At 37.9% G+C, this 14,409-nt stretch overlaps 1 protein-coding gene across 1 annotated transcript; it reads right to left on the reverse strand.

The window, feature by feature from the left end:
- Nucleotides 202-2,258, reverse strand: LOC18779285 (polyubiquitin). Its single transcript, XM_007211368.2, has 2 exons — nucleotides 2,124-2,258; nucleotides 202-1,507 (listed from the first exon to the last, which is right to left on the reverse strand). Exons 1-2 carry the CDS (start codon nucleotides 2,241-2,243, stop codon nucleotides 362-364), a joined length of 1,266 nt encoding a protein of 421 aa, XP_007211430.2. The 5' UTR covers nucleotides 2,244-2,258; the 3' UTR covers nucleotides 202-361.

Genomic DNA, 14,409 nt, shown 5'->3' on the forward strand with positions numbered 1-14,409 from the left:
AAGGATGGCACCACAAGCATCAACGAAAATCTAATAACCACCACGGAGGCGGAGGGACTAGGTGAAGGGTGGATTCCTTCTGAATGTTGTAATCGGCAACAGTCCTCCCCGTCCTCCAGCTGCTTACCAGCAAAGATGAGCCCCTCTGCCGGTCAGAGGCGGAGCAATACAGATGCATGTAAAACAGAAAAAATCCAAATGTGTATAGGAATATAAAGCATTTTTATTTATTAACTAAATAGTTTCTGGTGACCCATCCATTGGCCAATTAAAGAGTACCAAATATAAAATTACAGAATTTTTTTTAAAAGTCACTTCTCACTGCTCCGACAAGGATGGAACCACAAGCATCATTCAGACTTCAGAAACCGCCACGGAGACGAAGGACAAGGTGAAGGGTAGACTCCTTCTGAATGTTGTAATCTGCAAGAGTCCTCCCGTCCTCCAGCTGCTTACCGGCAAAGATGAGCCTCTGCTGGTCCGGAGGAATGCCCTCCTTGTCTTGAATCTTGGCTTTCACATTATCAATGGTATCAGAACTCTCCACCTCCAAAGTTATCGTCTTCCCAGTCAGAGTCTTCACAAAGATCTGCATCCCACCACGCAGACGGAGCACCAAGTGCAGGGTCGACTCCTTTTGAATATTGTAGTCGGCAAGGGTCCTTCCATCCTCCAGCTGCTTGCCTGCAAATATCAACCTCTGCTGGTCTGGAGGGATACCCTCCTTGTCCTGGATTTTGGCCTTCACATTGTCAATAGTATCTGAGCTTTCCACTTCCAAAGTAATCGTCTTCCCAGTCAAAGTTTTCACAAAGATTTGCATACCACCACGCAACCGAAGCACCAGGTGCAGAGTTGATTCCTTTTGGATGTTATAATCGGCAAGGGTGCGGCCATCCTCAAGTTGCTTACCAGCGAAGATTAGCCTCTGCTGATCAGGGGGAATGCCTTCCTTATCCTGAATTTTTGCCTTTACATTATCTATGGTATCCGAGCTTTCAACCTCCAAGGTTATCGTCTTCCCAGTTAGTGTCTTGACAAAGATTTGCATACCCCCACGAAGACGAAGCACTAAGTGAAGGGTTGACTCCTTTTGGATATTGTAATCAGCTAGGGTGCGGCCATCCTCAAGCTGCTTCCCAGCAAAGATGAGCCTCTGCTGGTCTGGTGGAATGCCCTCTTTGTCTTGGATCTTAGCCTTGACGTTATCAATCGTGTCGGAGCTCTCAACCTCCAAAGTGATGGTCTTTCCGGTGAGAGTCTTGACAAAGATTTGCATTCCACCGCGGAGTCGGAGCACCAGATGGAGGGTGGACTCCTTCTGGATGTTGTAGTCAGCGAGGGTGCGACCATCCTCAAGCTGCTTGCCAGCGAAGATCAGCCTCTGCTGGTCTGGGGGAATACCCTCCTTGTCTTGGATCTTGGCTTTGACATTGTCGATCGTGTCAGAGCTTTCAACCTCGAGGGTGATGGTCTTTCCGGTGAGGGTTTTCACAAAGATCTGCATCTGTATATATAGAAAACAATCATGAATCAGATTTGTTTCTTGACATAAACAAAATTGCATCTTGTAATGTGATTTGTTAAAATCAGACAACAATACACAATTTTATCAACAAAACTTATTTCACAAATATATGGAATGATTCGGAACAGTTCTCTGCCATATCTTGATTGTTAACAGCAACCAATTAACAATTTCCTGTACAATCAAATAACCAAACAAAAAAATTGATGCAAAAATTTTCGCGGAGAGTTGCATATTATAATACAAAGCAAACCCTAAAATCAAAATTGCAACTTGTATCTGATTGATTTCTATTGTTCCTTGGAATTCATACAATTAAACATAACTTGTTCCTCGAAAGTAATTGATTAAATCAGGCGAAGATTTAGGATTTCATACAAATCTAGATGATTCTAACCAATTTTCGTACACAAATTGATTAAAAAAAAGGCATCTTGATTATTAACAACGACAGGATTAAACAATCGAACCAAATAAAATATTGACGAAATTAAAAACAACAAATTGGCATCTTGATCATTAACAACGATACGATTACAAAATCAAACTGAAGAAAATATTGAAGAAACAGATCAGCTACATAGGAAATACGAACCTTGAGAGAGAGAGAGAGAGTTAGAGAGAACTTTGATGAGACTTTGATGAGCTTCAAGTATTTCGCTTTGCTTTTGCTTTCTTCAACGATGGAGGGCTTGGCATCGAAAAGCGCCTTCATTTATAGAGGACCAATTGCCGACTTAATGAAGGTGACGTTAAAACCCAACCCAATGGGACTGCGCCACGTGTCAAGATTGACTCATTTCCCTGGCAGGCACGGCAAGGTTCGCGAATTTTCTTATGAGAAGATAGAAAAGTTAGGTGGAGGGCCTCTCCTGTCCACATTGGTATTTTAGCAAAGCACGGAAAGGATACTGCTAGGCATATTACTCGGGGAGCCCACCAATATAATAAAGGTTATTATTTTATTTTTTTTTATACGATAGGGGTTATGTAAATGTGATGTAATTAACATTTTTGTTTAAATTTTGAATCCTATTAAAATTAAAAACAGGCGCTACATGTGTAGGGTGTCTTCCCAAATATGACAATTAAAGATTAAATGGTCCTAATTTGCTAATGCATCAACAACAAAGTCTGCCTTTCTAAAATTGTGTCGAAACTGCCCAACATCGAAACGTTGGTAAATGAACTTGATGTCTCGAATGATCATCAGTGATCGCCAACGAATCCATTAAGCAATCAATCAAAAGTTTGAAATCTTCATTCACCAAAGGCTAAAGAATGCTTTTCTTACCAGCACAAAGTAAACCATCTCACAAAGCAATCAACAACTAAAACATTATTATATGAGAGAGAGAAAGAGAGAGAGAGAGAGAGAGAACGCTTCAGATGGATCTCGTTGGATCTTTAGTGTGCTTCGGATGTTGGTAGACCTATGTCAATATACTCTTCTTTTGGCGGATATACTGTCTCAAATATGGGCTTGCTTTTGTTATGCCTCATCTTACTAGGCTGCTCATTGAGGTGTTGCAGCTTGGTCATGGTAGATCCACTTCTTATAAGTATGTTGAGGCCCTGGAGTAACAATGTCACACTCTCTATTTCATGCCCCGAAGGAAGATTAGCGGCAGTTGGTTTTCCTTTTGTTGACGTAGTTTTTTTATATTTATATTATTATTTTGGTTTAGTTAGTCAATAAATTCCAAAAACTTAGTTGAGTTTGCCAAGTATTCATTGTCTCTTTAAGAGAGTCATGTCGATTAGTTGTTAATTTTTGTCTTTTATGTCATTGGACTAGATTCGGGGATGTTATGGTGGTTGAAAGGGGTTTTAGAAAAGTTATTTTAGAGTGTGGTTCTCTTCAGATCATTTCAACTTTTCGGCTGGCTTGGGTCACTAGGGGAGTTTTACCCATGGTTGCCATATTGTTATTGGTATGACTCCCTTTATAATCTATGTCCTTTGTACTTTTTATTCTTATTTATCTAATAAAATTTTATTACTCTTCTATAAAAATAAAAAAATAAAAATCATAACTTGAAAGCACTAAGCGCAATAGATCCTAGATTTTTTTATTATTATTATTATTTTACTTTATGCTTATCAGTACATAATTTTTTTATGCAAATGAACACTTTTTTTTCCCTTAAATTCAATTGTTTGTGTTTTAAAAAAAAAAAAAAAAGAAAGAAAAAAAGAGAGAATAGAGAGAATAAGAAAGAATTTTGGAGTCAACGGACTCTAGTCTACTGCTAAAAAGGCATTAATTTGCAGACTAGATGTCTTAGGTTTGAATCCCCATGACATGTTGATTGTGTGTGAGAGAAATTTTCCTAAGGTGTGTCTTTCCTTATCATTTAAACCCACTAGTGTAGTGGTTTGAAGTATTTACTCCCTCAGGCAAGATCTTGGATTTCAGTCTTAGCATCCGTGTTGTTTATGTGAGTTTAATATGCTATCGCCCCTTTCAATAGGAAAGGACCTCAAAAAAAAAAAAAAAAACTCCATAACGTTTAAGTTACGCCCAAATTTACTCATTTTTTACATAATTAAAGAATTTAATTAAAAATTAATTACATAACGGGACCGAATGGACCCCCCTTACATAACGGGACCAAATGGACCCTCCCCCCAATATTTATTGATATTTACAACACTTTTTTTTTTTTTTATGTCAGTGCAATTATAAGTTATTCCCAAATTGCATATATAGAAAGAAGAATATGTTCATAGAGAGTTTTGAGTTTCTCCTTGGATCTTAGAGAAGTTCCACCGGTTTGGATTGTTAGGGCAAAAAGCTATTTGGGCTACAAAAACACACTCCACCATCAAATCCAGCTCGGGCAGATGGTGGGCTCCACTAAGACTGGGCTGGTTCGAAGGCAAGAACATGCCAAGCTGTTGCCTGAGGGCAATAATGTTAGCGTTGACTCTAGCCAAGAAAAAAATTGAAAAAAAAAATCAAAATTTTTTTGAAAAAATACCAAAAAATCCTTTCTTTTTTTTAAAAATAAATACCTAGCAATTTTTTCTTTATTAATCTCATACGTATAAATATTTATAAAAAATTTCATATGAATAATAATTGCCTTTAAATTGCCATAACAATATATGAAAAAGCAAAGAATACATTGCTAGGACCATATACCATTCATGTAAACAGTAACCATCCTTACTTACCCTTGCTCTTTGTCATAGCAAATGAATGAAAATGCTCGTAGCTAAGTTGTATAGGCCGATGGGCTTAACTGTGTTGCTTGGGCCTTGTGCCCCCACTATAGCTGAAGTGCACCTCTTTTTCTTTTTCTTTTTTAGGCGAGACTCACCCCAAAAAAGTAGCTGGTCCACTGAGATTTTTTGGATATATTGGATTCAATTGCTGAGTGTCATGAAGTTATTTTATAGTGAGGCCTCATATAAGGCCCTTAGATGAGGTCTTACTTCTTAATTATTGAATTAAATTAACTAATTTGATTCAATAGCTAACCAATTTAAACGATTAAGAGATAGGACCTCATCTAATAAGACCCTCACTATAAAATTCTTGATAATGACCACGCATGCATGCAGGCTTAGACAGAATTGATGAAAATTATGATCCATTAATTCGTATATAATATATAATTATCGTGTTAAAAGATCAAATAACCTACAGATCAAGAATAATAATTTTAATGATTAAACAATTTCAGATTTTGATGACTTTTGTTGAAATACATTATTAAGTAACCCTAAAAAATAATTTGTGCACTTTTTTACAACAATACAGCAAAATGTATACACATATATGTTTATATATTAGTCAGTCCCCAAGCGGTTCTGTTTTCCCATAAACAAGAGGGGTGGTCCAATCACTGGCTCTTGCACATGGATTCATATTGTCTGCTTACTCATTCGATTTTACTACAACATTTGGCCGGTATTAATATCGAATTTATCTTTTTAATTATTTGGTTTAGTGACACTTAATTTCTACTTGTTCAAATAGGTTTAATACTAAAAAGATGAACAACAATTGTTGAATAAAAAGATATATTTCCTTATTTTCTCCTTCTTCTTCGCCTCCATTTTCTTTTTCAATCTCTCTGAAGTCTTTTTAGCTTAGCAAAATTAGAAGTTATACCAAATGTCATGTATAGAGCATATAGCTTGCATATACACTGCACCGTGAAATGTTAGAACAACTTATGTCATGACTCACGAGCTAAAGTAAGAAAAACTCGCATAATAAATTTTATATTCTACAAAGTTTATACTTTTTGGCTACTTGTATTTTTTTTAATTTTAAAAGAAACAATATTTCATTTTAATTTAATCTAAATTACAGGGTGTGTAAGGGATTCGAACTTGGGTGCAGAGGCACATCCGTTCTAATAAAAAAAATATCAATTTTTCTATTTTTTTTTTAAAAAGAAGTAGTATAGCCGAGTAGATATACACGGTTTTTCAAAAGTCTTTAAAGAAATCATATAGCCGAGCGGCTATACGCTGTGTATTTTTTAAAAAATAGTATAAAAGCGCAGCTGTCCCCCTATACTATTTAAATAAGTTATATATTTTTTTTTGGATGACACAGGGGGAAAAAAAGACCCCAAACAGAACCTACACAACAGGAACAAAACGGGATCTAGAGACCCTAATCCTATCCATAACCAAAGCAGCTTCAGCCCAAAGAGGCACTGAGTCAAACCAACATACGCCTAAGTCCAGATTATAGCTATCATTAGCCAAACAGTCAGCCAAGCAATTCTGCTCACGATAAACAATCACGGATCAGCTTTATAAAATCCCAGCCACTAGCTAACAGACCAGCAAGAGGGTGGCCTCCAAAAGTATCAGGACTCATCATGAGATGCACAACAAGAGCTGAATCCATATCAATCACAAGATTAGAGATCCCACGAGCTTCAGCAAGCTGCAAACCAAAAAACAGCCCCCATAGCTCAGCTTCCAAAATCTGACTAGTCCCCAAATTCACAGAAAAACCACCAACCCAATCTCCCATGGAATCACGGATAACACCCCCAGCACCAATTGCCCTAGACCAAGGCTTACAAGTATCATCCACGTTTAATTTAAAAGTTCCAATCCCAGGATGCACCCAAGCAAGCTCCACCTGAATTTTAGTAGAATTGGCCTTAACACAATTGATAGAATGAAGCCAATCATTCACAGCAAATTGAATAATCTTCTGAGGACAATTAGGCATCTTCTTCTGCTCAGCAAAAATCATCTGGTTCCTCCACTTCCAGATAAACCAGCAAGTAAATATAAACACAGTGTGCCACGGGATGTCAGCCCCCCAAAAAGCCTTAGCACCAAGATTACCTACAAGCCAAGGCATAACATCAACATGAGAAAGGGCAGAAACTTTTATTGGCAAGCCAACAACCCTCCAAACCTCTTTGGCTCTAGGACAATCGCGCAAGAGATGCACAATAGACTCCGAAAACCCATCACAAAAACTACAGGCTGGGTCACTAGTTAACTGCCTTCTAGCACGTTGTTCATTTGTCAAAATTCTCCCTTGCAAAACTAGCCAAAAGAAAATTTTTAGCTTAGGAGGAATCCTAAGTTTCCAGAGGATGTCCAAACCAAGATCAGACCTCCCATAATTCCTGAAAAAAAGACCATAGGCAGATTTAACAGAAAACATCTCATCCTAGGTGGCACTACATATCTGGGTATCCTGCAAATTACTCCCAGCTCCAATAGGAAAATTAATAATCCTTTGTACAATTTCTTCAGTCACAACACCTCTCAATTTATCAATATCCCACTATCTGTTTTTAAAAAAACTATCCACAGTACAATCATGCTCAACAACATTTAGCAGACCTTCATGGTGCAGCAAAGGACCTTCATGGAGCCAGTGATCCTTCCAAAACAAAGCCTTATCACCCCGACCAAGCCGCCAACTCATACCTTGTCTAAGAAGCTGGGCACCATACATAATACCTTTCCAAGTAGAAGAGCTATCCTTCTTACACAGAAGGGAAGGATTAAGAATGGACTGGCCTTTTAAATACTTATCTTCAAACATCTTGACCCATAAACCCTGATCATTGTTATGAATTCTCCAACCAATCTTAGCAAGCAGAGCTTGATTCAGATTGGCAGAAACCTTGAGGCCTAGACCACCCTTATTCTTAGGCCTGCAGACCAAATCCCACTGACAGAGATGAACCTTGTGCTTTGCATCAGTTCCACCCTAAAAGAAATTCCTATTAAGCTTGTCCAACTCCTCACAAGTACTTATAGGCAACTTAGCAGTCTGCATTGCATACACAGGCATAGCAGACATGACAACTTGAATCAAAGTGGTTCGACCAGCAAAGGAAAGCAATTTACTCTTCCATGAAGCCAATCTCTTATGCACCTTGTCCACAATACCCATAAAAGTACCTTTCGTAACTCTAGAGTGTAACAAGGGCATTCCCAAATACCTTCCCAAATTATTAGTCAAAGGAGAGCCACAAATACCACTTATTTCTCTAGCTAACTCCTTATTAGTGTTGGGAGAGCAAAAGATAGCCGATTTATCAAAATTAACCAATTGACCGGAAGCTTGACAAAACAGGTCAAGACAACTCTTCATAACTCTAGCTTGTTTAATAATAGCTTCAGCAAACAACACCAAATCATCAGCAAAAAATAAATGAGAGACAGCAGGCCCTGATTGGGAGGTCTTCACAGGCTTCCAACACTTTCTATTCACAGAGTCAAAAATGATGTGGGACAATTTCTTAATGCATAACACAAACAAGTAAGGGGAGAGAGGATCTCCTTGCCGAATACCATTACTAGGCAAAAAGGCTTCAGTAAGCTCCCCATTAACACAAACTTGGTATCTCACATAATTAACACAAGACATAATCAGCTTGATATAATGAGCAGGCAACTCCAATCCCTCAAGAACAGACTCAATAAACTTCCAACTTAAACGATCATAAGTTTTAGAAAGATCGATCTTCCATGCAAAGAAACCTTTCTTACCTTTAGAAACCCTGAACTTATACATCATCTCTTGAGCAATTAAAATATTGTCAGTTATGTGCCTCCCAGGCACAAAACTAACCTGATTTGGACTGATCCATTGGTTCATGAGGGGTCTCAATCTACTAACAATAATTTTGGAAATAATTTTGTACAAAGCAAAACACAAGCTGATAGGCCTAAATTGAAGCATGGAAGAAGGGTTTTCCACCTTAGGGACCAAAGTAATCAACGTGTAATTCAAATCTTTAGGAATAAGACAATCCTGAAACAATTTCAGAACCATATCCACAATATCAGGAGCACATATATCCCAATTAAATTGATAGAAACTAGCTGGAAACCCATCAACTCCTGGAGCTTTTAAACTACCAATATTAAATAAGCTAGCTTTGATTTCCTCAGCAGTAACATGCCTCAATAAACCATGCAAATCCAAAGAATTAACTCTAGGAAACAAATTAGGGATGGTAATATCAGAAGGCAAACAGCTGGATTGAGAAAAAAGGTTAGTGAAGTAGTTTACTGCCAAACCTTTCATTTGAGCAGCATCCTCCACCCAAACACCTTCCTCATTCTTAAGCCTTTCAATCTTATTTCTCCACCTGTGAATAACAGTGGTCATGTGAAAAAATTTGGTGTTCCTATCACCCTCTTACAGCCATTGAATCCGGGATTTTTGCTGCCAAAAAAGAGCTTCCTGCTCAAGAAAGCAATTAAACTCATCAATAAGGGATAACTCTAACCGACACAAAAAGGATTAGGACCATTGCATAAAGCCTTTTGAATCCCAGCAAGCCTAGATAAAATCTGAGCCTTCCTCTTTCGTAAATGCCCAAAGGTATTACTGTTCCACTGCTGAAGATGACGAATTAAAGCATAAGATTTATCCATAGCAGAACCAGGCAAATGATCCCACCTCTTGCCAAGAAAGTCCTTAAACCCCTGATGCTTCAGCCACATCATCTCAAATCTAAAGGGCCTGCAATGAGGATTAGACTGAAAGCCATACTGCAAACAAATCTTAATAGGGCAATGATCCTATTTGGTTCGAGGCAAATGCTTAACATTAGCCTCAGCAAAGCAATATCTCCACTTCAAATTACAAACCGCTCTATCCAATCTTTCAAACACTCTCCCATTGGTCCAAGTGAATTTAGGGCCAGAAAAACCCAGATACACCATTTCATTACTAGAAAACCATCTCCTAAAACCCTTGAATCTCCAAGATTGACCACCTCCAAGCTTATCTTCAACTTGCAACATCTCATTGAAATCACCAGCAAGCAACCAAGGCATTTGATGACAGCTAGCAACAAAGGTCAAATAATCCCATAATTTCTCCCTTTTGCAACTACACGGCTTAGCATAAACAACCGTCAACATCCATAGAACCTGACCAGGCCATGAAACACAAGCTGTAATAGCTTGATCCATAGTGCCAATAACCTCAACTTTAACTCTGTCACCATGCCAGAGCAACCATAAGCCACCTGAAAAACCCACAGGATCCACAATTTCAACGCAAGAGAACCCCAAGGATTTCACCATATCCATAGCTTTTTGGCCACTAATCCTAGGCTCACACAAAAACAAAATATCCATACGATGAGTGTGAATTAACTCCATCATATTAACTCGAAATTTGGTGCAAGCAGCACCTCTCACATTCCAGCAAACAATATCCATAAAAAAGATACCAAGGAGAAACAACCTAAGGGCTAAACCCTTAAAAACCAAAATTCATACCTTCAGTGTTCGTGAAGGTATTATCAAGCAACTTCCCAGTAGAAGGTCGCACTTGACCCTCAGAAGTATCCATTTTCGCAGGCACAGAAGCATCCTCCCCCTCTGGCACACTCTCATGATCAGAAGAACCAATAGAATCTGCATCACTATTAATCTCATCTCCATCCTTTTGGACACTCATACTACTAACTATATTTGGTGGTTGATGCCCAAATATATAAATCCCCTTCCCACTTTTCACATCCTTAGAACTGACCAAATTAGCAACTTTATCCAGCAACGGCAGAGAGCTCTCCACCCTCTTCCCACCAATTACCATCTTGTCTCTAGCAATTAAATTCCCAACACCTGGGCTCTTAGCCCCTCCTTCCTTTCGGGCAGCAGCCGTCAAATGCTTTTTATCCTGCTGAGGCATATTGGAGATATCATTCAAGGCAGCTCGAACATCTGGCTTAACAGCCTTAGATTTGGTCCACACTTTCTTACCCAAGCCTGAATCTCTTGTAGCTGGTTCCCTTTCCCCAACGACACTTTGCCCATCAGCACCATTACCAATCACTTCTTCTTGGCCAAAATTTTCACTTACACCATGTAGGGCATCAAATCTTGAGCCCTTAGTTCTAACCCCATTATTTCTGCCCCCTGATCCTTATGCATTGCCTTAGGCCTTCTCCTTGCTGGAACATTCATCCAAGGGCCTCGTAAGTTTTCCAAAAGTTCTTCATTATTCATAGCAACATTGCCTTCCAAAACATCCTCAACAACTGAACTTTGCCCCTCCCCAGGCACAACAACCGGAGCAGAAATCCTCTTCTCGCAATGCTCTCTCTTGTGACCATACCGCCCACACAAATAACAGATATCAGGTAGGCCCTCATACTCAATATTATACCATTCCTGATTAATCTGAACAAAAGCCTCCAACGGCTTAGTAAGATCTAGCTCAACACACATCCGAGCAAACTTGCCCCTATTTTGAGATGTGGTTAGAGCATCAATCTTCAATAGTTTACCCAGCAGGTTGCCAATTCGCTTCAACGCCCACACATCAAAGCACTCCAAATGGATTGCCGAGACATGAATCCAAGCAGCCATTCGAGTAATATGGGTAGTGGCAGGACAAAATCGAGGCCTCTATTTCTGTAACACCAAATACTGTCCCGCAATTATCCAAGGCCCACCAGTTAGGACAAACTCCAGATCTTCCTCAAGCTCAAACTTAACAACAAAATAGTCATTCACCAAATCCTCGAGTTTCCAGCCTCCTTTCAAACTCCATATCTGTTGCAGCCGATCGTGGAGGTAATTGTAAGTATGAGAACGCCCCAGGAGCTTAACGATCAAGGCATTCTTCCAAGGTTTGCAGAGCCTAGACATAGCCTTCTCAGAAAACTGGATGCTGGGTCCTCTATCCCCTCGAGAAATCACTACATCTTCATCATCGTTCAACTCATCATAATTAGTATCTAGACTATTAACATCAATGCCAATATTTTTCACCAGATTGACCTTATTCATTAGTTTATCCCTAAAACTTGCCCCATCAATCACATACTGAACACCTGGAAATCCCATGGTATCCATACCAGAATTAAGGTTCTGACCTGGATTCAAATCATGCGCCATCATCAAATCTGGATTTGCATCAGAGACGAAACCATCTTGACGACCCGAATCGGCTCGACTCCGCTTAGCAAAGTGATAATTTTTCAAGAAAACACCCGGAGAGCCCTCTTCCATGGTGGAGAGAGATTCAGAAGTTCTTTAGGACTAAGAGAAACGGAAGGCGACCTGGAAACCACCGTAGGAGATAGTTTCCAGCAAACGGAAAAGATGACTTTTGGACGCAGGAAAATTTCAGTGGCTCCTTAATCCATTAAATAAATTGTATTTAAAGCAAAGCCTTTTACATATATTTTTCAATAATACATTAGTGTTCTATACATGTCTCATACTTTTTTAAAAAGCAAACGTACAATAGTCGTATTGTACATTTACGTACGTATTTCTAACATTTAATACACATATTTTTTACAAAATTTTCAGTAAGACACACAAAATTCACGTATTATACAAATAATTCTCACATATTATGGAATAAGAATAACATATGTTGTAAAATATATATTAAAATATTATATAAGGGAAGATTAATATCTACTTTGGATATATTGAAACTAGCAAATTAAGATCTATAAAGTATAAACTAATGCAAATAAGTGCGTTTTTTTTTCTTCTTTTAAAAAAAAATAGTACAGTCTTCCGGCTAGACCCCTTTTTTAAAATTGTTTTTGAAAATAGTATAGCAGCACAGCTTTACTTTTTTAACACGTAGCATATAGACTATATATATATATATAGAGTATATCCGACTAGCTATACTAGATTTTTTGAATTCTTTTAAGAAATAGGATAGTCGTGCGGCTATACTCGTTTTTCCCAATTTTTAAAATATCGTATAGCCGCGCGACTGTACCATTTTGACACATGGCACTAGGCGTTGGGTGTGTTCTTTTTTAAATATATAAACAGTATAGGCTATACTGTTTAAAAAGAAAATTTATTTCGTTAATTTCGTCGGCAAAGACCTCTGCTGACGAACTTTCGTTAGGAGAGGTTTTTTTTAATTTTTTAATTTTAAAGATATGAAATTTATTTCCTTACTTTTATTTTTTGGCCTACTTCTTTAATTTAATGTATATAATTAAGTAATATCTTAGTCTTTTTTAATTACTTTAATTAGGAATTATATTTTCATTATTATTTAATATTAAAACATTAAAGAAAAAGTCCACCAAAATAATTAATTTCTATTTATTAAGTCTTTTGTGAAATCGTTTGAGTCCTAACTGTTTTATTTCCAAGAATAGGTCTTATAAAGACCTTCAAGGAACTTTAGTTTTCCAATGTGGGACTAATTTTAACTCAAACATATTTGCAATGCCTTGCAAAAGCCAACATTATACACGTACGCAAGTATTTCTCATGTTTAATACATGTATTTTTTACAAAAATCTCAATAAGACACATAAAATTCACGTATTATACATCGTTCCTCGCGAGCAAGCCTTGGGCCAAAACGACACAACGTTCCTCGTGCAGCAAGCCTTTCCTTCAGATCAAATATCGAACAGGTGGAGAAAATTTCATAGGGTCACACAATTAGCTTAAGAGGACCTTCAAACTTATTTCCATAGAGTTCATAAGGTCATTTGACCCAACTGTGAGTCCGTTCTGTTCTCAGGTATAGTTGTGGCATGCATTCTTTTGTTCTTTGGAGGGACATGTTGAAGTTTCTTGCGTTCTGTAGAAACTTGTATCAAACATGCATTCTTTTGTTCTTCGGTGTAAATTTTATTAAAAAAGAAAGCTTTGTTTTTAGGGTCGAACCACGTGTCGATCAGCATGAAGTAGTAATACAAGGGTGGCAAGTTGCAAGTAAAAGACATCCCATTTGCAACCCTCGTCATTTCTCTCAAGTTATCCTGTGTAAACAAAAACCTGTAGTTTTGAACCACCTGCAACAACTCTTTACAACGACACTGCAAATCCAACACCTCCAGCCGATGGCAACATTCTTCGTGAACTTGTGTCGCGTTGCATTGAGTTGACTCGTTGCATGATCTCGTGAGCAACGTATAACAGTTGCTGAGGAACTCCGTCCGGAAATTCATACAATTATTAGGATGTTCGTTGTTAATCGTGGTGCTATTAGCCCCATAAGTACTGATTAATGTACTAATCAGAAGTAGGGTTGTGAACAATGTTGCTGGTAGGGTTGTCAGCTTTGACATTGTGGTTGGATTTTAACTATAATTAGATGGTAATTAGGCTCGAGAGTTGATGATATTTTTATAGGTGGTTAATGAAGGACAAAAAATTTGAGGGAGGGAAGATTGCTTGATAACATGTTTAAGCATGTTTTGGGTTAAACGAACCTAGGAAATTAGTAAACTAATGTCCACCATGCATCATGCAAAATAATATTAAAATGCTCAGCAATAGAAAAATAAACTGGTATATTTTTTCTTTTTGTGCTATACACCAAATATACGGTAGATCTCATAATCTCACTATAGGTCATGAAATGATTTTAAAATGATATTTTCCAATATGATTTCATCATCAAGAAGAAA

This window comes from Prunus persica, chromosome G4 (genome assembly GCF_000346465.2).
Source record: "Prunus persica cultivar Lovell chromosome G4, Prunus_persica_NCBIv2, whole genome shotgun sequence".
Lineage (NCBI taxonomy): Eukaryota > Viridiplantae > Streptophyta > Magnoliopsida > Rosales > Rosaceae > Prunus > Prunus persica.